Genomic DNA, 27,077 nt, shown 5'->3' on the forward strand with positions numbered 1-27,077 from the left:
GGCACGGACCCGGTCCGAAGAGGATCTTCGGGCCCCTCCGTAGAGGAACATTCAGTGGAATCTGCGTCAGCGCTCCCACTGACTTTGGAGAACTTAGATCCTCTCCTCTCACACATCCCTGAGGTCATGGTCAGAACTACAGGTGAGGTCATGGTCAGAACTACAGGTGAGGTCATGGTCAGAACTACAGGGAGGTCATGGTCAGAACTACAGGTGAGGTCATGGTCAGAACTACAGGTGAGGTCATCTTTAGAACTACAGGTGAGGTCATGGTCAGAACTACAGGTGAGGTCATCTTTAGAACTACAGGTGGGTCATGGTCAGAACTACAGGTGAGGTCATCTTTAGAACTACAGGTGAGGTCATCTTTAGAACTACAGGTGAGGTCATCTTAGAACTACAGGTGAGGCATGTTTAGAACTACAGGTGAGGTCATGGGTTAGAACTACAGGTGAGGTCATGTTAGAACTACAGGTGAGGTCATGGTCAGAACTACAGGTGAGGTCATCTTTAGAACTACAGGTGAGGTCATGGTTAGAACTACAGGTGAGGTCATGGTCAGAAATACAGGTGAGGTCATCTTTAGAACTACAGGTGAGGTCATCTTTAGAACTACAGGTGAGGTCATGGTCAGAACTACAGGTGAGGTCATGGTTAGAACTACAGGTGAGGTCATGGTCAGAACTACAGGTGAGGTCATCTTTAGAACTACAGGTGAGGTCATGGTCAGAACTACAGGTGAGGTCATGGTTAGAACTACAGGTGAGGTCATCTTTAGAACTACAGGTGAGGTCATGGTTAGAACTACAGGTGAGGTCATCTTTAGAACTACAGGTGAGGTCATGGTTAGAACTACAGGTGAGGTCATCTTTAGAACTACAGGTGAGGTCATGGTTAGAACTACAGGTGAGGTCATGGTCAGAACTACAGGTGAGGTCATGGTTAGAACTACAGGTGAGGTCATGGTCAGAACTACAGGTGAGGTCATGGTTAGAACTACAGGTGAGGTCATCTTTAGAACTACAGGTGAGGTCATCTTTAGAACTACAGGTGAGGTCATGGTTAGAACTACAGGTGAGGTCATGTTTAGAACTACAGGTGAGGTCATGGTTAGAACTACAGGTGAGGTCATGGTCAGAACTACAGGTGAGGTCATGGTCAGAACTACAGGTGAGGTCATGGTTAGAACTACAGGTGAGGTCATGTTTAGAACTACAGGTGAGGTCATGGTTAGAACTACAGGTGAGGTCATCTTTAGAACTACAGGTGAGGTCATGTTTAGAACTACAGGTGAGGTCATGGTTAGAACTACAGGTGAGGTCATGTTTAGAACTACAGGTGAGGTCATGGTCAGAACTACAGGTGAGGTCATGGTCAGAACTACAGGTGAGGTCATGGTCAGAACTACAGGTGAGGTCATCTTTAGAACTACAGGTGAGGTCCTGGTTAGAACTACAGGTGAGGTCATCTTTAGAACTACAGGTGAGGTCATCTTAGAACTACAGGTGAGGTCAGTGGTCATAACTACAGGTTAGGTCATCTTTAGAACTACAGGTGAGGTCATCTTTAGAACTACAGGTGAGGTCATGGTTAGAACTACAGGTGAGGGTCATGGTTAGAACTACAGGTGAGGTCATCTTTAGAACTACAGGTGAGGTCATCTTTAGAACTACAGGTGAGGTCATCTTTAGAACTACATGAGGTCATCTTTAGAACTACAGGTGAGGTCATGGTTAGAACTACAGGTGAGGTCATCTTTAGAACTACAGGTGAGGTCATCTTTAGAACTACAGGTGAGGTCATGGTTAGAACTACAGGTGAGGGTCATGGTCAGAACTACAGGTGAGTCATGGTTAGAACTACAGGTGAGGTCATGGTCAGAACTACAGGTGAGGTTCATGGTTAGAACTACAGGTGAGGTCATGGTCAGAACTACAGGTGAGGTCATGGTCAGAACTACAGGTGAGGTCATTGTCAGAACTACAGGTGAGGTCATGGTTAGAACTACAGGTGAGGTCATGGTCAGAACTACAGGGAGGTCATGGTCAGAACTACAGGTGAGGTCATGGTTAGAACTACAGGTGAGGTCATGGTTAGAACTACAGGTGAGGTCATCTTTTAGAACTACAGGTGAGGTATGGTCATAACTACAGGTGAGGTCATGGTCAGAACTACAGGTGAGGTCATCTTTAGAACTACAGGTGAGGTCATGGTTAGAACTACAGGTGAGGTCATGGTCAGAACTACAGGTGAGGTCATCTTTAGAACTACAGGTGAGGTCATGGTCAGAACTACAGGTGAGGTCATCTTTAGAACTACAGGTGAGGTGATGGTCAGAACTACAGGTGAGGTCATCTTTAGAACTACAGATGAGGTCATCTTAGAACTACAGGTGAGGTCATCTTTAGAACTACAGGTGAGGTCATCTTTAGAACTACAGGTGAGGTCATGGTTAGAACTACAGGTGAGGTCATCTTTAGAACTACAGGTGAGGTCATGGTCAGAACTACAGGTGAGGTCATGGTTAGAACTACAGGTGAGGTCATGGTCAGAACTACAGGTGAGGTCATGGTTAGAACTACAGGTGAGGTCATGGTCAGAACTACAGGTGAGGTCATGGTCAGAACTACAGGTGAGGTCATGGTCAGAATTACAGGTGAGGTCATGGTTAGAACTACAGGTGAGGTCATGGTCAGAACTACAGGTGAGGTCATCTTTAGAACTACAGGTGAGGTCATCTTTAGAACTACAGGTGGTGCTCTCCTCTGAGCTCACCTGGTGCTCACCTGGTGCTCTCCTCTGAGCTCACCTGATGCTCACCAGGTGCTCTCCTCTGAGCTCACCAGGTGCTCTCCTCTGAGCTCACCTGGTCCTCTCCTCTGAGCTCACCTGGTGCTCTCCTCTGAGCTCACCTGGTGCTCTCCTCTGAGCTCACCTGGTGCTCTCCTCTGAGCTCACCTGGTGCTCTCCTCTGAGCTCACCTGGTGCTCTCCTCTGAGCTCACCTGGTCCTCTCCTCTGAGCTCACCTGGTGCTCTCCTCTGAGCTCACCTGGTGCTCTCCTCTGAGCTCACCTGGTGCTCTCCTCTGAGCTCACCTGGTGCTCTCCTCTGAGCTCACCTGGTCCTCTCCTCTGAGCTCACCTGGTGCTCTCCTCTGAGCTCACCTGGTGCTCTCCTCTGAGCTCACCTGGTGCTCTCCTCTGAGCTCACCTGGTGCTCTCCTCTGAGCTCACCTGGTGCTCTCCTCTGAGCTCACCTGGTGCTCTCCTCTGAGCTCACCTGGTGCTCTCCTCTGAGCTCACCTGGTGCTCTCCTCTGAGCTCACCAGGTGCTCTCCTCTGAGCTCACCTGGTGCTCTCCTCTGAGCTCACCTGGTGCTCTCCTCTGAGCTCACCTGGTGCTCTCCTCTGAGCTCACCTGGTGCTCTCCTCTGAGCTCACCAGGTGCTCTCCTCTGAGCTCACCTGGTGAATGTCCCCTCAGGGTTTATTGACCTGTGTTTGTGTGTTTCTGCAGTGAAGAGGAAGAAGGCCATCCTGTCAGACAGCGAGGAGGAAGATGAGGAGAAGACCAACAAGCCAGGTGAGGAAGATCTCTAACCCATCGTCATCAGGGGAGAAAGTGTGTGTGTGTGTGTGTGTGTGTGTGTGTGTGTGTGTGTGTGTGTGTGTCTCCATCGTTTTGAGGCAAGATATGCCTGATCTCTGCAATGTTACGTAGATGGAAGTAGGCGGTCCTTGAAATTGATTTTATGTGGGCGTTTAAAGGATAAATCCTGATCAAATATAACACCAAGATTCCTTACAGTCTCACTGGAGGCCAAATTAATGCCATCCATAGTTAGTATGTCTTTAGATAATTTGTTTCGTAGATTCTTCGGGCCAAGTACAATAACTTCAGTTTTGGTCGTGTTTAACATCAAAAAGTTTAAGGTCATCCACGTTTTTAAGTCCTTGAGGCAGTCTTGAATTTTATTCAGATGATTAATTTCATCAGGCTTGATTGATAAATATAGTTGAGTATCATCCGCATAACAATGAAAGTTTACAGAATGATTCCTTATAATATTGCCTAACGGAAGCATATATAATGTGAACAGAATAGGTCCGAGCACTGAGCCCTGTGGCACTCCATGGCTAACTTTGGTTTGCGTGGAAGATTCATCGTTTAACACGTACAAACTGAGAGCGTTCAGATAGATAGGACCTAAACCAGCCTAAAGCAGTTCGCTTTACGCCAACTAAGTGCTCTAGTCCGTTCAACGTGAATGGGCAGAGGCGTGTGTGGACGGGCCGTCTGGTAGATGTGAATCAGCCCTGACCTCACGGTGAATGATGATGTCATAGCGTCCTGTGATGATGTCACAGCCTCCTGTGATGATGTCACAGCCTCCTGTGATGATGTCACAGCCTCCTGTGATGATGTCACAGCCACCTGTGATGATGTCACAGCCTCCTGTAATGTCCTCTCCTCCCTCTGCGCCTCCTCACAGCGAAGAGGAGTCGGGCGATGTCTGACGAGGAGAACTCGGACAGAGACGGCCATGACGACACGTTAGCCAAGCTGAGGGAGCTGGGCTCAGACAGCAGCGATGAAGAGGAGGGGTCAAAGGTCACAGAGGAGAAGAAGGACGAGAAGGCTCTGTTCGGGAGCGACAGCGAATCGGGAGAGGGCGAGGAGGAGGAGTGAGTATCATTGGAGGAAGTGTCTGACACAGAGGCAGCTTGAATGTAGACGTGACGCACTGAGCCAAAGCCAACCTTCTGTGTTTCAGGAAGATGATCGCCGACATCTTCGGAGAGTCCGGGGACGAGGAGGAGGAGGAGTTCACCGTGAGTCCAGACTGAGCTCAGGCTGAAGCGCAGACCTTGTGAAGGGTACTAACAACCTGTGTCGTCCTGCAGGGGTTCAACCAGGAGGATCTGGAGGAGAAGAAGGAGGCGCAGGAGGAGCAGCAGCAGGACTCGGACTCTGACGAGGGGGTGGACCGCGGCGGGCAGGAGTGAGGACCCTTCATTTATCTCACAGCAGGGGGCCGTTAGTTACAGCGTGAAGTCTGACTTCACGCTGTAACTAACGGCCCCCCTGCTGTATCTAACAGTTCTGTGTGTGCAGCGTGAAGTCAGACTTCAAAGAGAGTTCTGTGTGTGCAGCGTGAAGTCAGACTTCAAAGAGAGTTCTGTGTGTGCAGCGTGAAGTCAGACTTCAAAGAGTGTTCTGTGTGTGCAGCGTGAAGTCAGACTTCAAAGAGAGTTCTGTGTGTGCAGCGTGAAGTCAGACTTCAAAGAGAGTTCTGTGTTTGCAGCGTGAAGTCAGACTTCAAAGAGAGTTCTGTGTTTGCAGCGTGAAGTCAGACTTCAAAGAGAGTTCTGTGTTTGCAGCGTGAAGTCAGACTTCAAAGAGAGTTCTGTGTGTGCAGCGTGAAGTCAGACTTCAAAGAGAGTTCTGTGTGTGCAGCGTGAAGTCAGACTTCAAAGAGAGTTCTGTGTTTGCAGCGTGAAGTCAGACTTCAAAGAGAGTTCTGTGTGTGCAGCGTGAAGTCAGACTTCAAAGAGAGTTCTGTGTGTGCAGCGTGAAGTCAGACTTCAAAGAGAGTTCTGTGTTTGCAGCGTGAAGTCAGACTTCAAAGAGAGTTCTGTGTGTGCAGCGTGAAGTCAGACTTCAAAGAGAGTTCTGTGTGTGCAGCGTGAAGTCAGACTTCAAAGAGAGTTCTGTGTGTGCAGCGTGAAGTCAGACTTCAAAGAGAGTTCTGTGTGTGCAGCGTGAAGTCAGACTTCAAAGAGTGTTCTGTGTGTGCAGCGTGAAGTCAGACTTCAAAGAGAGTTCTGTGTGTGCAGCGTGAAGTCAGACTTCAAAGAGAGTTCTGTGTGTGCAGCGTGAAGTCAGACTTCAAAGAGAGTTCTGTGTTTGCAGCGTGAAGTCAGACTTCAAAGAGAGTTCTGTGTGTGCAGCGTGAAGTCAGACTTCAAAGAGAGTTCTGTGTTTGCAGCGTGAAGTCAGACTTCAAAGAGAGTTCTGTGTTTGCAGCGTGAAGTCAGACTTCAAAGAGAGTTCTGTGTGTGCAGCGTGAAGTCAGACTTCAAAGAGAGTTCTGTGTTTGCAGCGTGAAGTCAGACTTCAAAGAGAGTTCTGTGTGTGCAGCGTGAAGTCAGACTTCAAAGAGAGTTCTGTGTGTGCAGCGTGAAGTCAGACTTCAAAGAGAGTTCTGTGTTTGCAGCGTGAAGTCAGACTTCAAAGCATCGAGTGTTCTGTGTGTGCAGCGTGAAGTCAGACTTCAAAGAGAGTTCTGTGTGTGCAGCGTGAAGTCAGACTTCAAAGCATCGAGTGTTCTGTGTGTGCAGCGTGAAGTCAGACTTCAAAGAGAGTTCTGTGTGTGCAGCGTGAAGTCAGACTTCAAAGCATCGAGAGTTCTGTGTTTGCAGCGTGAAGTCAGACTTCAAAGAGAGTTCTGTGTTTGCAGCGTGAAGTCAGACTTCAAAGCATCGAGTGTTCTGTGTGTGCAGCGTGAAGTCAGACTTCAAAGAGAGTTCTGTGTGTGCAGCGTGAAGTCAGACTTCAAAGCATCGAGAGTTCTGTGTTTGCAGCGTGAAGTCAGACTTCAAAGAGAGTTCTGTGTGTGCAGCGTGAAGTCAGACTTCAAAGAGAGTTCTGTGTTTGCAGCGTGAAGTCAGACTTCAAAGAGAGTTCTGTGTTTGCAGCGTGAAGTCAGACTTCAAAGAGAGTTCTGTGTGTGCAGCGTGAAGTCAGACTTCAAAGAGAGTTCTGTGTTTGCAGCGTGAAGTCAGACTTCAAAGAGTGTTCTGTGTGTGCAGCGTGAAGTCAGACTTCAAAGAGTGTTCTGTGTGTGCAGCGTGAAGTCAGACTTCAAAGAGTGTTCTGTGTGTGCAGCGTGAAGTCAGACTTCAAAGCATCGAGTGTTCTGTGTGTGCAGCGTGAAGTCAGACTTCAAAGCATCGAGTGTTCTGTGTGTGCAGCGTGAAGTCAGACTTCAAAGCATCGAGTGTTCTGTGTGTGCAGCGTGAAGTCAGACTTCAAAGAGAGTTCTGTGTGTGCAGCGTGAAGTCAGACTTCAAAGCATCGAGTGTTCTGTGTGTGCAGCGTGAAGTCAGACTTCAAAGAGAGTTCTGTGTGTGCAGCGTGAAGTCAGACTTCAAAGAGAGTTCTGTGTGTGCAGCGTGAAGTCAGACTTCAAAGAGAGTTCTGTGTGTGCAGCGTGAAGTCAGACTTCAAAGAGAGTTCTGTGTGTGCAGCGTGAAGTCAGACTTCAAAGAGAGTTCTGTGTGTGCAGCGTGAAGTCAGACTTCAAAGAGAGTTCTGTGTTTGCAGCGTGAAGTCAGACTTCAAAGAGAGTTCTGTGTGTGCAGCGTGAAGTCAGACTTCAAAGAGAGTTCTGTGTGTGCAGCGTGAAGTCAGACTTCAAAGAGAGTTCTGTGTGTGCAGCGTGAAGTCAGACTTCAAAGAGAGTTCTGTGTGTGCAGCGTGAAGTCAGACTTCAAAGAGAGTTCTGTGTTTGCAGCGTGAAGTCAGACTTCAAAGCATCGAGTGTTCTGTGTGTGCAGCGTGAAGTCAGACTTCAAAGAGAGTTCTGTGTGTGCAGCGTGAAGTCAGACTTCAAAGCATCGAGTGTTCTGTGTGTGCAGCGTGAAGTCAGACTTCAAAGAGTGTTCTGTGTGTGCAGCGTGAAGTCAGACTTCAAAGCATCGAGTGTTCTGTGTGTGCAGCGTGAAGTCAGACTTCAAAGAGAGTTCTGTGTGTGCAGCGTGAAGTCAGACTTCAAAGCATCGAGAGTTCTGTGTTTGCAGCGTGAAGTCAGACTTCAAAGAGAGTTCTGTGTTTGCAGCGTGAAGTCAGACTTCAAAGAGAGTTCTGTGTTTGCAGCGTGAAGTCAGACTTCAAAGAGAGTTCTGTGTGTGCAGCGTGAAGTCAGACTTCAAAGAGAGTTCTGTGTGTGCAGCGTGAAGTCAGACTTCAAAGAGTGTTCTGTGTGTGCAGCGTGAAGTCAGACTTCAAAGCATCGAGTGTTCTGTGTGTGCAGCGTGAAGTCAGACTTCAAAGAGAGTTCTGTGTGTGCAGCGTGAAGTCAGACTTCAAAGCATCGAGAGTTCTGTGTTTGCAGCGTGAAGTCAGACTTCAAAGAGTGTTCTGTGTTTGCAGCATGAGCATGATGTCAGACTTCGACGTCATGCTGGCGAAGAGGAAGGCGTTGAACAGCCGGAAGCGCAGAAACCGTGACGGAGGAACGTTCATCAGCGACGCCGACGACGTGGTCAGCGCCATGATCAGCAAGATGAACGAGGCCGCCGAGGTACCCGCCACAATAAGAGCTTGCCCGCCACAATTAAAGCCCCTCCCGCCACAATTAAAGCCCCTCCCCGCCACAATAAAAGCCCCTCCCCGCCACAATTAAAGCTCCTCCCGCCACAATTAAAGCCCCTCCCCGCCCCAATTAAAGCCCCTCCCCGCCACAATAAAAGCCCCTCCCCGCCACAATAAAAGCCCCTCCCCGCCACAATAAAAGCCCCTCCCCGCCACAATAAAAGCCCCTCAACCGCCACAATTAAAGCCCCTCAACCGCCACAATAAAAGCCCCTCCCCGCCACAATTAAAGCCCCTCCCCGCCCACAATTTAAAGCCCCTCCCCGCCACAATTAAAGCCCCTCAACCGCCACAATAAAAGCCCCTCAACCGCCACAATAAAAGCCCCTCAACCGCCACAATAAAGCCCCTCAACCGCCACAATAAAGCCCCTCCTCGCCACAATTAAAGCCCCTCAACCGCCACAATAAAAGCCCCTCCTCGCCACAGTTAAAGCCCCTCAACCGCCACAATTAAAGCCCCTCAACCGCCACAATAAAAGCCCCTCCCCGCCACAATAAAAGCCCCTCAACCGCCACAATTAAAGCCCCTCAACCGCCACAATAAAAGCCCCTCCCCGCCACAATTAAAGCCCCTCCCCGCCACAATTAAAGCCCCTCCCCGCCACAATTAAAGCCCCTCAACCGCCACAATAAAAGCCCCTCAACCGCCACAATAAAAGCCCCTCAACCGCCACAATAAAAGCCCCTCAACCGCCACAATTAAAGCCCCTCCCCGCCACAGTTAAAGCCCCTCTCCGCCACAATAAAAGCCCCTCCCCCGCCACAATAAAAGCCCCTCCCCGCCACAATAAAAGCCCCTCCCGCCACAATTAAAGCCCCTCAACCGCCACAATTAAAGCCCCTCAACCGCCACAATAAAAGCCCCTCCCCGCCACAATAAAAGCCCCTCCCCGCCACAATTAAAGCCCCTCCCCGCCACAATTAAAGCCCCTCAACCGCCACAATAAAAGCCCCTCCCCGCCACAATAAAAGCCCCTCCCCGCCACAATTAAAGCCCCTCCCCGCCACAATTAAAGCCCCTCCCCGCCACAATTAAAGCCCCTCCCCGCCACAATTAAAGCCCCTCAACCGCCACAGTTAAAGCCCCTCAACCGCCACAATAAAAGCCCCTCAACCGCCACAATTAAAGCCCCTCTCCGCCACAGTTAAAGCCCCTCTCCGCCACAATAAAAGCCCCTCCCCCGCCACAATAAAAGCCCCTCCCGCCACAATAAAAGCCCCTACCGCCACAATAAAGCCCCTCCCCCGCCACAATAAAAGCCCCTCCCGCCACAATAAAAGCCCCTCCCGCCACAATAAGAGCCTCCCGTGATACTGACCGTGTTTCTCTCTGACAGGAGGACCGCAATCTGAACGCTCTGAAGAAGCCGGCGTTAAAGAAACTCACGCTGCTGCCGCACGTGATCCTGCACCTGAGGAAGTAAGAGCTCGTGAAACCCGTGTCCTGCGGTGAAGCCCCCTCTCTGTGTTCATGTGATGTAGAATGGGTTTAACAACATAGACTGAATAATCTGTTTGAGTATAACGACGCAGCAGCAGCAGCACTCGCTGACCTGCCGTGTTTCCCTCAGACAGGACTTGAAGGAGACGTTCATCGACAGCGGCGTGATGTCGGCCATCAAAGAGTGGATCAGTCCTCTTCCAGATAAATCCCTCCCTGCTCTGAGGATCCGAGGAGAGCTGCTGCGCATCCTGCAGGAGGTGACTCCATTACTGATTACACGCGCAGACAGGGCAGAGGCGAGCTGAGCGATCAGCATAGCTGCAGGGACGTCACTCAGTAATGTCTTCACAACCCGCAGTGATGCGTGTTGTTTCATGTCTTGGTGACTTTGAGGAAGACCGGAAATACTTCAAAGCACCAAAACCAATATGTATCTACGATATTTACAAAAATAGTCACCGCGCTTTCATGTCCTGTTGGCTGTCCCCGGAGGGCCTCAGCGTCGCCCTGCGAGGATCCTCTTAGGCCCCACGGACCCGGTTCCGAAGAGGATCCTCTTCAGGCCCCACGGACCCGGTTCCGAAGAGGATCCTCTTCGGCCCCACGGACCCGGTTCCGAAGAGGATCCTCTTCGGCCCCACGGACCCGGTTCCGAAGAGGATCCTCTTCGGCCCCACGGACCCGGTTCCGAAGAGGATCCTCTTGGGCCCCACGGACCCGGTTCCGAAGAGGATCCTCTTCGGCCCCACGGACCCGGTTCCGAAGAGGATCCTCTTGGGCCCCACGGACCCGGTTCCGAAGAGGATCCTCTTGGGCCCCACGGACCCGGTTCCGAAGAGGATCCTCTTGGGCCCCACGGACCCGGTTCCGAAGAGGATCCTCTTCGGCCCCACGGACCCGGTTCCGAAGAGGATCCTCTTCGGCCCCACGGACCCGGTTCCGAAGAGGATCCTCTTCGGCCCCACGGACCCGGTTCCGAAGAGGATCCTCTTCGGCCCCACGGACCCGGTTCCGAAGAGGATCCTCTTGGGCCCCCACGGACCCGGTTCCGAAGAGGATCCTCTTGGGCCCCACGGACCCGGTTCCGAAGAGGATCCTCTTGGGCCCCCACGGACCCGGTTCCGAAGAGGATCCTCTTGGGCCCCACGGACCCGGTTCCGAAGAGGATCCTCTTGGGCCCCACGGACCCGGTTCCGAAGAGGATCCTCTTCGGCCCCACGGACCCGGTTCCGAAGAGGATCCTCTTCGGCCCCACGGACCCGGTTCCGAAGAGGATCCTCTTCGGCCCCACGGACCCGGTTCCGAAGAGGATCCTCTTGGGCCCCACGGACCCGGTTCCGAAGAGGATCCTCTTGGGCCCCACGGACCCGGTTCCGAAGAGATCCTCTTCGGCCCCACGGACCCGGTTCCGAAGAGGATCCTCTTCGGCCCCACGGACCCGGTTCCGAAGAGGATCCTCTTCGGCCCCCACGGACCCGGTTCCGAAGAGGATCCTCTTGGGCCCCACGGGACCCGGTTCCGAAGAGGATCCTCTTGGGCCCCACGGACCCGGTTCCGAAGAGGATCCTCTTGGGCCCCACGGACCCGGTTCCGAAGAGGATCCTCTTGGGCCCACGGACCCGGTTCCGAAGAGGATCCTCTTCGGCCCCACGGACCCGGTTCCGAAGAGGATCCTCTTCGGCCCCACGGACCCGGTTCCGAAGAGGATCCTCTTCGGCCCCACGGACCCGGTTCCGAAGAGGATCCTCTTCGGCCCCACGGACCCGGTTCCGAAGAGGATCCTCTTGGGCCCCACGGACCCGGTTCCGAAGAGGATCCTCTTGGGCCCCACGGACCCGGTTCCGAAGAGGATCCTCTTGGGCCCCACGGACCCGGTTCCGAAGAGGATCCTCTTGGGCCCCACGGACCCGGTTCCGAAGAGGATCCTCTTGGGCCCCACGGACCCGGTTCCGAAGAGGATCCTCTTGGGCCCCACGGACCCGGTTCCGAAGAGGATCCTCTTGGGCCCCACGGACCCGGTTCCGAAGAGGATCCTCTTCGGCCCCACGGACCCGGTTCCGAAGAGGATCCTCTTCGGCCCCACGGACCCGGTTCCGAAGAGGATCCTCTTGGGCCCCACGGACCCGGTTCCGAAGAGGATCCTCTTGGGCCCCACGGACCCGGTTCCGAAGAGGATCCTCTTGGGCCCCACGGACCCGGTTCCGAAGAGGATCCTCTTGGGCCCCACGGACCCGGTTCCGAAGAGGATCCTCTTGGGCCCCACGGACCCGGTTCCGAAGAGGATCCTCTTCGGGCCCCACGGACCCGGTTCCGGGGCCGAATCGCGTCATTTGCAGGAAACAACGTCTAAAGAACCTTAATATTTGATAAACTGTATATTTTATATCCATATAACGGGAAAAAACTAATTTAACTGATCTTTCTCTTTCTTCAAAAAAAACACACAATGCTAACCGTGAGCGAAAGATGCTAACCTATTACTGCACCGAAAATCACTCCTCGCTCCCTTATTACTTATCCTAGCCGCACATCCAACACATCGTTTATGATCGCAAGGAGACACAGAATCTGACGGTGCCCACCTCAACACTGAAAGATACAAACTCGTGACGTTATCAACAAAAACGTACATCAAAACAAGTGGCGCTAGGTAGCCCACAATGCTAACATGGCTTACCTTGGTCTAAACTGGTCTTCAATGGCATTAAAACGATAACAACGATGCTGTAGATCAGGGATGGGCAAATGGCGGCCCACGGCCCGCATGCGGCCCCCACCTCCTCTTTTTGCGGCCCTCATATTAATTTATAAACAACGTAATTAATTAAAAAAAAATTATTTTTGTTTCATTTGTTTTACTTGTAGTACTGATACCGTCCACTAGACTCCTAGTTACGTCGCGAGCTGCGTACATGATTTCAGATACCGCAAAATAATCTGTGATGCATTTGTGTGTATTGTGTTTGTTTCCCGGGGCAACCCTCACAAGAAACACCGGCTGTTGTTCTGCCATGCTGTGACGTTACGTTGCCTCTTGTAATTATGCCTTTAGCTTACAAGCTGTTTTTATCGTCTGAATTTGGCGGAAAAAGTTTAATATTCTTAAAAAGACTTTGTTTATTTGAAATCAGATGAAAACAAACTGTCACGGACCCTGCCGTGTTATCTATGATTACTACGCTTTTCATTCATAATTTCAGCGGAGGGAGGGGGGGCGCTGAGGAACAGCAGAGTGCGGGCTGACAGGTGTCTGTGTGGACACTCCCCTCATTGTGGAGTCAGGAGAATGCAGAGACTGGCTACAAGTGTTTTAGGTTCAAGTTAGACAACTAATGTCTGGGTTCATCTCAACACACACATTGTCCGTGCTTTCCAATAGTTTAAAATAGCTTTATTCCACTGTTTAATAACCCGTTCAATACAAACATGCCACTTGTACAAATGAAATAACATTTCTGTGAACTGATATTTGTTTAGTGGCGTATTAGAGGATGTTCCCTTTGATTGTGAAATGTGAATGAAGATGTCAGACTTAGTATATTTGTTAATCATTACATACAACACATGGAATTTGTGTGTGTTCCAAGTGAATCTGCGGCCCCCTGGTGGCCAGTACATCAATTATGTGGCCCCCACCACCATCAAAGTTGCCCATCCCTGCTGTAGTTAATCCGTAGGTTAATCCAATGTGTCTGCGTCCCCTTTGAAATGTTCTGATAATCTATGAGCAATAAAACTGCAATTCCGTTTTAAAATATCAGAGCAGGCCATTCCTACGCTCTGTCGCTTCATTGAATGCGCGAAGACGCTTCTTCTTCTTTTCTTTTTTTTACATGAGTGTGTGCGGGACGTTTCCTCTCGTTAGGATGCTCCCTCGTTAGGATGCTCCCTCGCTAGGATGCTCCCTCGCTATGCTCCCCTCACTGAGTGCTTCCTGTGTGTTTGCAGCTGCCCAGTGTGAGCCAGGAGACTCTGAAGCACAGCGGCATCGGGCGCTCCGTCATGTTCCTCTACAAGCACCCCAAGGAGTCCAGAGCCAACAAAGACCTCGCCCTCAAACTCATCAGTAAGTACGGAGTCCTCCAGGCTGCTGCTCCTGAGTGTCCTCCTGAGTGTCCTCCTGAGTGTCCTCCTGAGTGTCCTCCTCCAGCGTGAGGAAGGGCAGACCTGCTGGCCCTAGCAGCGTCTCTGGAGAGCTCCCTCTCTGGGGACAGAGGCAGCAGCCAGGTAGCGCTGTGCTGCCATGGCAACACGAGGATACTTGGCGTCTGTAGTAGCTCTGGCTCAGATGAGTGGGGGTTAAAGGTCGTATTGATCTGTTCAGATGAGTGGGGGTTAAAGGTCGTGTTCTGATGTATTGATCTGTTCAGATGAGTGGGGGTTAAAGGTCGTATTGATCTGTTCAGATGAGTGGGGGTTAAAGGTCGTATTGATCTGTTCAGATGAGTGGGGGTTAAAGGTCGTATTGATCTGTTCAGATGAGTGGGGGTTAAAGGTCGTGTTCTGATGTATTGATCTGTTCAGATGAGTGGGGGTTAAAGGTCGTATTGATCTGTTCAGATGAGTGGGGGTTAAAGGTCGTATTGATCTGTTCAGATGAGTGGGGGTTAAAGGTCGTATTGATCTGTTCAGATGAGTGGGGGTTAAAGGTCGTGTTCTGATGTATTGATCTGTTCAGATGAGTGGGGGTTAAAGGTCGTGTTCTGATGTATTGATCTGTTCAGATGAGTGGTCTCGGCCCATCTTCGGCCTCACGTCGAACTACAAAGCGATGACGAGAGAGGAGAGGCAGCAGAGAGACCTGGACCAGCAGATGCCTCAGAAGCAGAGACTCAGGTAACACACACACACACACACACACACACACACACACACACACACACACACACACACTGTAAATATGATCTGAACCCGTGTTTCGTTCACCTGGAGAGGAAGCAACCTTCAAATCTGAGGAATGTCATAACGATGTGTTGTCTTGTGAAGCCATTAGCCAATCAGCAGCCAGGGTACCCCCCCCCCCCCCCCCCCCTTATCACCTGAACCTCCTCTAGAGCACATTGAGCTCTCTGTAACCACATGTCTCTCAGAGGGGGGGGGGAGGGGCTCCTTGTCTTCATCTACAGTAACAGACAGAGAATCAGCACTTTGGAAACGGGGCTGAAACAGAGGGGATTATGGGTAATCTGTTTGGGGTTTCAGCCAATCAGAGACAGGAGGAGACGTATGTTCTTCCAATAGACGCTGCTTTAATGGTTTAAGTGTTCTGACCCAGAACCTGAGTCGCTCGGCTCTGATTGGCTCGCACACAGAAACATGTTGAGTCCTCCTGCGGCCCCTTCATCATCCTCCTGATTACTCTCTGATTTCATTCCTCTTCATCCTCCTCCTCCTCTTCATCAGTAAGCCTCAGAAGGTGTTGAGAGAGGAGGAGCCTGACGTCTTCTCTCCACCAATCAGGTTCAGTTATCCTCTGCATGTTTGCAGTGGGGTTTGAAAGAGCCACGTCAGCACTCAAAGGGCCGGTTGCATCTCTGAGACTGTATCAATGTGTAACGATGTGTTCTGCCTCTGCATTGGATTATTATGGGATGGATAACAACTTCATAACTAACTACGTCTCAAAGCTGAAGTCTCCTCAGTGCACACGTCACAACATGATATTTAGAAAAAAAGGACAAATTCTAAGAAGAAAGTGAAATTTGAGATGCATTGTGGGACATGTAGTTTATGGGCGATGTGCTTCAGTAAAGCGGCAGATAAAGAAAAGGCTGCACGATATTATTATTATTAGCTTACACATTAAGAATGAATGAAAACTGAAGTACAGACTCAGGGTCCAGATGAAAGACACGAGACTGGCTTTGACAACGTCTGCAGACTAACGTGAAGCCTCTCTCCGCTGCGTGTCGTCTGAGTGGACGCACGTCAGGTGGGGTGCTCTCTGCGTCTCATTGGCTCGTTGTGTTTGAGGCACCACTCGTCGTGATGGCGTTTGCTTCCTGCTTGATATGAAGATACTTTGTGATGACGAGGTTCAGCAGTCGAGCTGGCTAACGTCTGGAGAATGCTGCTATTAATAATGTGATGCTAACCATAGTGTGTGTGTGTGTGTGTGTGTGTGTGTGTGTGTGTGTGTAGCCTTCCTACTAACCGGTTATAAGCTGATCACAGATAGTATAACTAACCCAATCAGAAGCTCTGGATCCGCAGAGGAAGCGCTCACACCTGAATGAACCTGTGCTCTGTGTGTCTGCAGCTCGGGGGGGGCAGACGCCTCGCAGAGACCTGGAGAAACAGCTGACCGGAGAGGAGAAGTGAGTTCCTCTTTCTTTTTTCCTACCTGCATATTGGAGCAGCAGCGCCCCTAGTGGCCACCAGCAGACTGCATGTGTTTTCACCAGCGATGCAATACGGCTAAGGCAGTGGAAAACAAGTCAATAAGTTATTGAACGTGTGTTTATCAATGCAGTCGATCGTTACCAACGGAGACGTAATGTCAGGGATCTTACGGTCATTCAAAAGAGTCGTGGAAATTCAAAATGCTGATTCCAGGTTCTGGAAAACTATATTTTCCCCAAAGTTCTGGAAAAGTCATGGAAATGTAACTAAAGTTGCATCAAATATAATTGATATTTTATCTAATCGCCGAAATAGTAATACTATAATGATAATAAATACTTGATCGTATAGTAATGAAACGTAAAATGGCATTTAACTGACGAGGTGTTCTGCTGGTGAGAGATGTGAGTTGCTTTAGCGTGGAAGCTAGCAGCCTAGCAGACCTTATTTTCCTGTTCCATGTTCAAATAAACCATTTTCAGGGGAACCGCTGAGTCATTGTCTTGGTCATGGAAAATGAGGTCCTGGAGACGCATTGAAATCATAGGTGAAAAAGTGTATGAACCCTGTGATATCCAATCGGTGTGAGGTGGAGTGCCAGGCGCCGTTGGATGTAAGCATGTAGCTGAGCATAAAGCTCTATGACGCCCTCTCCCCCTCAGAGCTCTGAGGCCAGGAGACCCCGGGTTCTGCGCCCGCGCCCGCGTGCCCATGCCCTCCAACAAGGACTACGTGGTGAGACCCAAGTGGAACATCGAGATGGAGTCGAACAGGGTGAGCATGACGCTTTGTGCTCTGTGGGGGGAAGAGGGATCTGTTCCGGTAACGTGAAGGTTAACGTCTCCTCTCTCCTCGCCTCCTCTCCTCGCCTCCTCTCCTCTCTACCTGAGAGTTAGAGTTTCAGCTTATAGATGTTTCTGTTAGAGTGCTGACAGTCAGAAGCCCTTTCTCAACTCTAATGTTCCCCTCTCTCCTCGCCTCCTCTCTCCTCGCCTCCTCTTTCCTCGCCTCCTATCCTCGACTCCTTTCGAGGAGCGAGGAGTCGAGGAGGGGAAGCAGCAGGCGGTTAGAGAAAGGAGAACTCCTCTCCTCTAAGCGGTCATTTTAAAGAGACGTCCATTAATGATGACAGGAGGCAGCAGCCTCTGCCTGATGGACAGAACTGTGTTATACACACACACACACACACGCACACACACACACACACGCACACGCACACACACACATGTACGATTTCAGAATCAAACGAGTATTAGAGCGCTCTCAGAGACTTGATATTTTATAGCTCCTCCAGAGAGCCTCCTCGATGTGCATTTAGAGAAATGAGATGTCTTTCAACATGGCGCGCTGACATCGATTTCCGGGTCACTACCGGAGGACCGAGGAGTCGAGGGACCGAGGAGTCGAGGAAGCAGAAATTAGAGAATTGAGAAAGGGCTATAGTGTAGCCACGACTGCTAGCTTGAAACAAGGGGAACATGCATTTAAATTAAGTGGTTAAACGTCAGCTGATCCCAGAGACCTGGTGCTGGTTTTGGTCACGAGCTGGCCTGTGATTGGTCCTCTCAGAAAGGCAGTAAGAAGGGCATCAGCCGATTGGAGAAGCACAAGCGACGCATCGCGGACCAGAGGAAGCTGACGCGCCTGCAGGGAGCCGTGAAGATCAGCGTGGACGGCAACAGGATGTCTCTGTAGCTCCTGATGCAGCTGCTGGTGCAGTTCCTGCTGACGCCTGCAGGGGGCGTGAGTCCTGCTGCATGGTGTGCAGGAATGAGTCCTGAACTGGACATGAGTCCGCGCTTCCTGTTCCCTCTGCAGTGGTTTAATGAATGTGGTTATCGGTTGTTATCCTGGAATAAAGTCTGTGGTTAACACAAGCTGAAGAGATCTAGATTCTACCATCAGTACGTGAAGTCATGTGACCGTGCTGTAGCTCCTTTATAGCCCAACATTAGCCTCGTTTAGCTTAGCGGTGGTGACGTGAAGTCATGTGACCGTGCTGTAGTTCCTTTATAGCCCAACATTAGCCACCTTTAGCTTAGCGGTGGTGACGTGAAGTCATGTGACCGTGCTGTAGTTCCTTTATAGCCCAACATTAGCCTCCTTTAGCTTAGCGGTGGTGACGTGAAGTCATGTGACCGTGCTGTAGTTCCTTTATAGCCCAACATTAGCCTCCTTTAGCTTAGCGGTGGTGACGTGAAGTCATGTGACCGTGCTGTAGTTCCTTTATAGCCCAACATTAGCCTCCTTTAGCTTAGCGGTGGTGAAGTCATGTGACCGTGCTGTAGCTCCTTTATAGCCCAACATTAGCCTCCTTTAGCTTAGCGGTGGTGACGTGAAGTCATGTGACCGTGCTGTAGTTCCTTTATAGCCCAACATTAGCCACCTTTAGCTTAGCGGTGGTGACGTGAAGTCATGTGACCGTGCTGTAGTTCCTTTATAGCCCAACATTAGCCTCCTTTAGCTTAGCGGTGGTGACGTGAAGTCATGTGACCGTGCTGTAGTTCCTTTATAGCCCAACATTAGCCACCTTTAGCTTAGCGGTGGTGACGTGAAGTCATGTGACCGTGCTGTAGTTCCTTTATAGCCCAACATTAGCCTCCTTTAGCTTAGCGGTGGTGACGTGAAGTCATGTGACCGTGCTGTAGTTCCTTTATAGCCCAACATTAGCCTCCTTTAGCTTAGCGGTGGTGACGTGAAGTCATGTGACCGTGCTGTAGTTCCTTTATAGCCCAACATTAGCCTCCTTTAGCTTAGCGGTGGTGACGTGAAGTCATGTGACCGTGCTGTAGTCCTTTATAGCCCAACATTAGCCACCTTTAGCTTAGCGGTGGTGACGTGAAGTCATGTGACCGTGCTGTAGTTCCTTTATAGCCCAACATTAGCCTCCTTTAGCTTAGCGGTGGTGACGTGGAAGTCATGTGACCGTGCTGTAGTTCCTTTATAGCCCAACATTAGCCTCCTTTAGCTTAGCGGTGGTGACGTGAAGTCATGTGACCGTGCTGTAGTTCCTTTATAGCCCAACATTAGCCTCCTTTAGCTTAGCGGTGGTGACGTGAAGTCATGTGACCGTGCTGTAGTTCCTTTATAGCCCAACATTAGCCTCCTTTAGCTTAGCGGTGGTGACGTGAAGTCATGTGACCGTGCTTGTAGTTCCTTTATAGCCCAACATTAGCCACCTTTAGCTTAGCGGTGGTGACGTGAAGTCATGTGACCGTGCTGTAGTTCCTTTATAGCCCAACATTAGCCTCCTTTAGCTTAGCGGTGGTGACGTGAAGTCATGTGACCGTGCTGTAGTTCCTTTATAGCCCAACATTAGCCTCCTTTAGCTTAGCGGTGGTGACGTGAAGTCATGTGACCGTGCTGTAGTTCCTTTATAGCCCAACATTAGCCTCCTTTAGCTTAGCGGTGGTGACGTGAAGTCATGTGACCGTGCTGTAGTTCCTTTATAGCCCAACATTAGCCTCCTTTAGCTTAGCGGTGGTGACGTGAAGTCATGTGACCGTGCTGTAGTTCCTTTATAGCCCAACATTAGCCTCCTTTAGCTTAGCGGTGGTGACGTGAAGTCATGTGACCGTGCTGTAGTTCCTTTATAGCCCAACATTAGCCTCCTTTAGCTTAGCGGTGGTGACGTGAAGTCATGTGACCGTGCTGTAGTTCCTTTATAGCCCAACATTAGCCGCCTTTAGCTTAGCGGTGGTGACGTGAAGTCATGTGACCGTGCTGTAGTTCCTTTATAGCCCAGCATTAGCCTCCTTTAGCTTAGCGGTGGTGACGTGAAGTCATGTGACCGGGCTGTAGTTCCTTTATAGCCCAACATTAGCCACCTTTAGCTTAGCGGTGGTGACGTGAAGTCATGTGACCGTGCTGTAGTTCCTTATAGCCCAACATTAGCCACCTTTAGCTTAGCGGTGGTGACGTGAAGTCATGTGACCGTGCTGTAGTTCCTTTATAGCCCAACATTAGCCTCCTTTAGCTTAGCGGTGGTGACGTGAAGTCATGTGACCGTGCTGTAGTTCCTTTATAGCCCAACATTAGCCTCCTTTAGCTTAGCGGTGGTGACGTGAAGTCATGTGACCGTGCTGTAGTTCCTTTATAGCCCAACATTAGCCTCCTTTAGCTTAGCGGTGGTGACGTGAAGTCATGTGACCGTGCTGTAGTTCCTTATAGCCCAACATTAGCCTCCTTTAGCTTAGCGGTGGTGACGTGAAGTCATGTGACCGTGCTGTAGTTCCTTTATAGCCCAACATTAGCCTCCTTTAGCTTAGCGGTGGTGACGTGAAGTCATGTGACCGTGCTGTAGTTCCTTTATAGCCCAACATTAGCCTCCTTTAGCTTAGCGGTGGTGACGTGAAGTCATGTGACCGTGCTGTAGTTCCTTTATAGCCCAACATTAGCCTCCTTTAGCTTAGCGGTGGTGACGTGAAGTCATGTGACCGTGCTGTAGTTCCTTTATAGCCCAACATTAGCCTCCTTTAGCTTAGCGGTGGTGACGTGAAGTCATGTGACCGTGCTGTAGTTCCTTTATAGCCCAACATTAGCCTCCTTTAGCTTAGCGGTGGTGACGTGAAGTCATGTGACCGTGCTGTAGTTCCTTTATAGCCCAACATTAGCCGCCTTTAGCTTAGCGGTGGTGACGTGAAGTCATGTGACCGTGCTGTAGTTCCTTTATAGCCCAGCATTAGCCTCCTTTAGCTTAGCGGTGGTGACGTGAAGTCATGTGACCGGGCTGTAGTTCCTTTATAGCCCAACATTAGCCTCCTTTAGCTTAGCGGTGGTGACGTGAAGTCATGTGACCGTGCTGTAGTTCCTTATAGCCCAACATTAGCCACCTTTAGCTTAGCGGTGGTGACGTGAAGTCATGTGACCGTGCTGTAGTTCCTTTATAGCCCAACAGTAGCCTCCTTTAGCTTAGCGGTGGTGACGTGAAGTCATGTGACCGTGCTGTAGTTCCTTTATAGCCCAACATTAGCCTCCTTTAGCTTAGCGGTGGTGACGTGAAGTCATGTGACCGTGCTGTAGTTCCTTTATAGCCCAACATTAGCCTCCTTTAGCTTAGCGGTGGTGACGTGAAGTCATGTGACCGTGCTGTAGTTCCTTTATAGCCCAACATTAGCCTCCTTTAGCTTAGCGGTGGTGACGTGAAGTCATGTGACCGTGCTGTAGTTCCTTTATAGCCCAACATTAGCCTCCTTTAGCTTAGCGGTGGTGACGTGAAGTCATGTGACCGTGCTGTAGTTCCTTTATAGCCCAACATTAGCCTCCTTTAGCTTAGCGGTGGTGACGTGAAGTCATGTGACCGTGCTGTAGTTCCTTTATAGCCCAACATTAGCCTCCTTTAGCTTAGCGGTGGTGACGTGAAGTCATGTGACCGTGCTGTAGTTCCTTTATAGCCCAACATTAGCCTCCTTTAGCTTAGCGGTGGTGACGTGAAGTCATGTGACCGTGCTGTAGTTCCTTTATAGCCCAACATTAGCCTCCTTTAGCTTAGCGGTGGTGACGTGAAGTCATGTGACCGTGCTGTAGTTCCTTTATAGCCCAACATTAGCCTCCTTTAGCTTAGCGGTGGTGACGTGAAGTCATGTGACCGTGCTGTAGTTCCTTTATAGCCCAACATTAGCCTCCTTTAGCTTAGCGGTGGTGACGTGAAGTCATGTGACCGTGCTGTAGTAACTTTATAGCCCAACATTAGCCTCCTTTAGCTTAGCGGTGGTGACGTGAAGTCATGTGACTGTGCTGTAGTTCCTTTATAGCCCAACATTAGCCTCCTTTAGCTTAGCGGTGGTGACGTGAAGTCATGTGACCGTGCTGTAGTAACTTTATAGCCCAACATTAGCCTCCTTTAGCTTAGCGGTGGTGACGTGAAGTCATGTGACCGTGCTGTAGTTCCTTTATAGCCCAACATTAGCCTCCTTTAGCTTAGCGGTGGTGACGTGAAGTCATGTGACCGTGCTGTAGTTCCTTTATAGCCCAACATTAGCCTCCTTTAGCTTAGCGGTGGTGACGTGAAGTCATGTGACCGTGCTGTAGTTCCTTTATAGCCCAACATTAGCCTCCTTTAGCTTAGCGGTGGTGACGTGAAGTCATGTGACCGTGCTGTAGTTCCTTTATAGCCCAACATTAGCCTCCTTTAGCTTAGCGGTGGTGACGTGAAGTCATGTGACCGTGCTGTAGTTCCTTTATAGCCCAACATTAGCCTCCTTTAGCTTAGCGGTGGTGACGTGAAGTCATGTGACCGTGCTGTAGTTCCTTTATAGCCCAACATTAGCCGCCTTTAGCTTAGCGGTGGTGACGTGAAGTCATGTGACCGTGCTGTAGTTCCTTTATAGCCCAGCATTAGCCTCCTTTAGCTTAGCGGTGGTGACGTGAAGTCATGTGACCGGGCTGTAGTTCCTTTATAGCCCAACATTAGCCACCTTTAGCTTAGCGGTGGTGACGTGAAGTCATGTGACCGTGCTGTAGTTCCTTATAGCCCAACATTAGCCACCTTTAGCTTAGCGGTGGTGACGTGAAGTCATGTGACCGTGCTGTAGTTCCTTATAGCCCAACATTAGCCTCCTTTAGCTTAGCGGTGGTGACGTGAAGTCATGTGACCGTGCTGTAGTTCCTTTATAGCCCAACATTAGCCTCCTTTAGCTTAGCGGTGGTGACGTGAAGTCATGTGACCGTGCTGTAGTTCCTTTATAGCCCAACATTAGCCTCCTTTAGCTTAGCGGTGGTGACGTGAAGTCATGTGACCGTGCTGTAGTTCCTTTATAGCCCAACATTAGCCTCCTTTAGCTTAGCGGTGGTGACGTGAAGTCATGTGACCGTGCTGTAGTTCCTTTATAGCCCAACATTAGCCTCCTTTAGCTTAGCGGTGGTGACGTGAAGTCATGTGACCGTGCTGTAGTTCCTTTATAGCCCAACATTAGCCTCCTTTAGCTTAGCGGTGGTGACGTGAAGTCATGTGACCGTGCTGTAGTTCCTTTATAGCCCAACATTAGCCTCCTTTAGCTTAGCGGTGGTGACGTGAAGTCATGTGACCGTGCTGTAGTTCCTTTATAGCCCAACATTAGCCTCCTTTAGCTTAGCGGTGGTGACGTGAAGTCATGTGACCGTGCTGTAGTTCCTTTATAGCCCAACATTAGCCGCCTTTAGCTTAGCGGTGGTGACGTGAAGTCATGTGACCGTGCTGTAGTTCCTTTATAGCCCAACATTAGCCTCCTTTAGCTTAGCGGTGGTGACGTGAAGTCATGTGACCGGGCTGTAGTTCCTTTATAGCCCAACATTAGCCACCTTTAGCTTAGCGGTGGTGACGTGAAGTCATGTGACCGTGCTGTAGTTCCTTATAGCCCAACATTAGCCACCTTTAGCTTAGCGGTGGTGACGTGAAGTCATGTGACCGTGCTGTAGTTCCTTTATAGCCCAACAGTAGCCTCCTTTAGCTTAGCGGTGGTGACGTGAAGTCATGTGACCGTGCTGTAGTTCCTTTATAGCCCAACATTAGCCTCCTTTAGCTTAGCGGTGGTGACGTGAAGTCATGTGACCGTGCTGTAGTTCCTTTATAGCCCAACATTAGCCTCCTTTAGCTTAGCGGTGGTGACGTGAAGTCATGTGACCGTGCTGTAGTTCCTTTATAGCCCAACATTAGCCTCCTTTAGCTTAGCGGTGGTGACGTGAAGTCATGTGACCGTGCTGTAGTTCCTTTATAGCCCAACATTAGCCTCCTTTAGCTTAGCGGTGGTGACGTGAAGTCATGTGACCGTGCTGTAGTTCCTTTATAGCCCAACATTAGCCTCCTTTAGCTTAGCGGTGGTGACGTGAAGTCATGTGACCGTGCTGGTAGTTCCTTTATAGCCCAACATTAGCCTCCTTTAGCTTAGCGGTGGTGACGTGAAGTCATGTGACCGTGCTGTAGTTCCTTTATAGCCCAACATTAGCCTCCTTTAGCTTAGCGGTGGTGACGTGAAGTCATGTGACCGTGCTGTAGTTCCTTTATAGCCCAACATTAGCCTCCTTTAGCTTAGCGGTGGTGACGTGAAGTCATGTGACCGTGCTGTAGTTCCTTTATAGCCCAACATTAGCCTCCTTTAGCTTAGCGGTGGGTGACGTGAAGTCATGTGACCGTGCTGTAGTTCCTTTATAGCCCAACATTAGCCTCCTTTAGCTTAGCGGTGGTGACGTGAAGTCATGTGACCGTGCTGTAGTAACTTTATAGCCCAACATTAGCCTCCTTTAGCTTAGCGGTGGTGACGTGAAGTCATGTGACTGTGCTGTAGTTCCTTTATAGCCCAACATTAGCCTCCTTTAGCTTAGCGGTGGTGACGTGAAGTCATGTGACCGTGCTGTAGTAACTTTATAGCCCAACATTAGCCTCCTTTAGCTTAGCGGTGGTGACGTGAAGTCATGTGACCGTGCTGTAGTTCCTTTATAGCCCAACATTAGCCTCCTTTAGCTTAGCGGTGGTGACGTGAAGTCATGTGACCGTGCTGTAGTTCCTTTATAGCCCAACATTAGCCTCCTTTAGCTTAGCGGTGGTGACGTGAAGTCATGTGACCGTGCTGTAGTTCCTTTAAAGCCCAACATTAGCCTCCTTTAGCTTAGCGGTGGTGACGTGAAGTCATGTGACCGTGCTGTAGTTCCTTTATAGCCCAACATTAGCCTCCTTTAGCTTAGCGGTGGTGACGTGAAGTCATGTGACCGTGCTGTAGTAACTTTATAGCCCAACATTAGCCTCCTTTAGCTTAGCGGTGGTGACGTGAAGTCATGTGACCGTGCTGTAGTTCCTTTATAGCCCAACATTAGCCTCCTTTAGCTTAGCGGTGGTGACGTGAAGTCATGTGACCGTGCTGTAGTAACTTTATAGCCCAACATTAGCCACCTTTAGCTTAGCGGTGGTGATGTGAAGTCATGTGACCGTGCTGTAGTTCCTTTATAGCCCAACATTAGCCTCCTTTAGCTTAGCGGTGGTGACGTGAAGTCATGTGACCGTGCTGTAGTTCCTTTATAGCCCAACATTAGCCACCTTTAGCTTAGCGGTGGTGATGTGAAGTCATGTGACCGTGCTGTAGTTCCTTTATAGCCCAACATTAGCCTCCTTTAGCTTAGCGGTGGTGACGTGAAGTCATGTGACCGTGCTGTAGTTCCTTTATAGCCCAACATTAGCCTCCTTTAGCTTAGCGGTGGTGACGTGAAGTCATGTGACCGTGCTGTAGTTCCTTTATAGCCCAACATTAGCCTCCTTTAGCTTAGTGGTGGTGACGTGAAGTCATGTGACCGTGCTGTAGTTCCTTTATAGCCCAACATTAGCCTCCTTTAGCTTAGCGGTGGTGACGTGAAGTCGTGTGACCGTGCTGTAGCTCCTTTATAGCCCAACATTAGCCTCGTTTAGCTTAGCGGTGGTGACGTGAAGTCATGTGACCGTGCTGTAGTTCCTTATAGCCCCACTCACTAACCTGTTGGTGTTTTGATGCTTTTGTGAAGTTAGTTCTTAGTGTTTTTAACTCTGCATGAGTCTAAAGTGACATGTGCTGAAGAGACACGCTTACCAACACACATTAATCTCCACAGGTGCGTGTTACCTTTCTGATCACGTTAGCATGGTTTCTAATCCGATGTTCTGTGTCTCGTTGCAGCTCGGCCCCCTGAAGAAGGGGATGTCTCGCGTTGATAAACAGATGAGGAGGATCGCAGATATTCGGCGCATGACGAAGCCGGGCCACGCTGTGAAGATCAGCGTTCAGGGGAACCACATGCCGCTCTGATTTTAGATCCTTAGCGTTTAGTATTCTTTATTTTGTATGTGTTTGAATATCCCCAATTATCTCCTGCTGCTCCTCCTGAGGTCAAATCACAGAGAAGAAGTGATGAAACATTCAGAGTGGATTCCAAAATGATCCTCAGAATCAGAGATAGCTCGATGCTAACATAACGGGTTCATTTAATGTTCCAATATTAGCTTATGTTAGCAGTCAGCTCCAATGCTCTAGCTCTAAGGTAATGTTAGCCGCTAGCTACGTTAGCTTCAGCTCTGTAAGTAACCTTGGCAAGTTAGCATACTAATGTTAGCACACTAGCATCATTAGCCCAAGCTAGGAGTTAACTAATGTTAGCACACTAGCATCATTAGCTCAAGCTACGTTAGCAGACTAGCATCAATAGCTCAAGCTTGGAGTAATATTATCAGTTGGCTGCATCAGGTTGAGCTCTAAATATACTAATGTTAACATATTAGCTTCACTAGCTCCAAAGTAAATGTTAGCATCGTCAGCTCTATATTTTTAAAGGTTAAATCTTGTTTTAAGGGAATACAACTTTAAAAAGTCGACTAAGGGCAGAAATAAAGAGATTTCTCCGTGAAGCTGGTTTAAAGTGAGAAACCTTCGACAGCAACAAGCCTTTAGGGATCACTGTGTCCGCCCACCTGCAGGTTGATCGATCAAGTGAAGTGACGGAGAGCCTCACTACAGTGCCTCTGATGATGTCATGGCGATACAGCTGATTGAATACCTGCGATTGTTGATTTAGAAACGGATGATGAGGATCATTTCGGGACATTTTGAGTTTTTATATCCTTCATTTTTCTCTAAACTTTTCTAACGTTGGATTTGAAAACAATTTATTTTCCCTGACGCTGTTTTTCGTTTTGTTTCTGAAAGAGAAGGCGTTGCTCCTTTTTGTCCCTCCTCTGCTGCCGTAGCGTCTGTACAGAAGTCTGAAAGCTGTTCTGATCAGGTGAAACTTTTCTTAATAAAAACTCAGAAACTCACCTGTGCCTCGAGCTCTTCTTTAAAGAACGACCTGAGACTCTCGTTTACACCTGGGTTCATCTACACCTGGTTCATTTACACCTGGTTCATTTACACCTGGTTCATCTACACCTGGTTCATTTACACCTGGTTCATTTACACCTGGTTCATTCACACCTGGTT

The 27,077-nt window shown here is 49.7% G+C and overlaps 1 protein-coding gene across 1 annotated transcript in view; it reads left to right on the forward strand.

Annotated features, from left to right (window-relative positions):
- The window catches only part of LOC117440692 (protein IWS1 homolog), a gene marked incomplete at its 5' end in the record, with an annotated part of 39,418 nt that extends 12,504 nt beyond the window's left edge, over positions 1-26,914 (forward strand). The window contains 10 exon segments of the mRNA XM_034076929.1: positions 4,775-4,832; positions 4,905-5,002; positions 8,155-8,305; positions 9,716-9,798; positions 9,950-10,079; positions 13,771-13,888; positions 14,547-14,658; positions 16,083-16,139; positions 16,827-16,938; positions 25,782-26,914. Of these exon segments, the coding sequence (XP_033932820.1) occupies positions 4,775-4,832; positions 4,905-5,002; positions 8,155-8,305; positions 9,716-9,798; positions 9,950-10,079; positions 13,771-13,888; positions 14,547-14,658; positions 16,083-16,139; positions 16,827-16,938; positions 25,782-25,910 (1,048 nt within the window).
- Positions 26,915-27,077: the final 163 nt, after the last annotated feature.

The sequence above is a fragment of the Pseudochaenichthys georgianus genome, unplaced genomic scaffold (genome assembly GCF_902827115.2).
Source record: "Pseudochaenichthys georgianus unplaced genomic scaffold, fPseGeo1.2 scaffold_1135_arrow_ctg1, whole genome shotgun sequence".
In the NCBI taxonomy this organism is placed as follows: Eukaryota; Metazoa; Chordata; class Actinopteri; order Perciformes; family Channichthyidae; genus Pseudochaenichthys; species Pseudochaenichthys georgianus.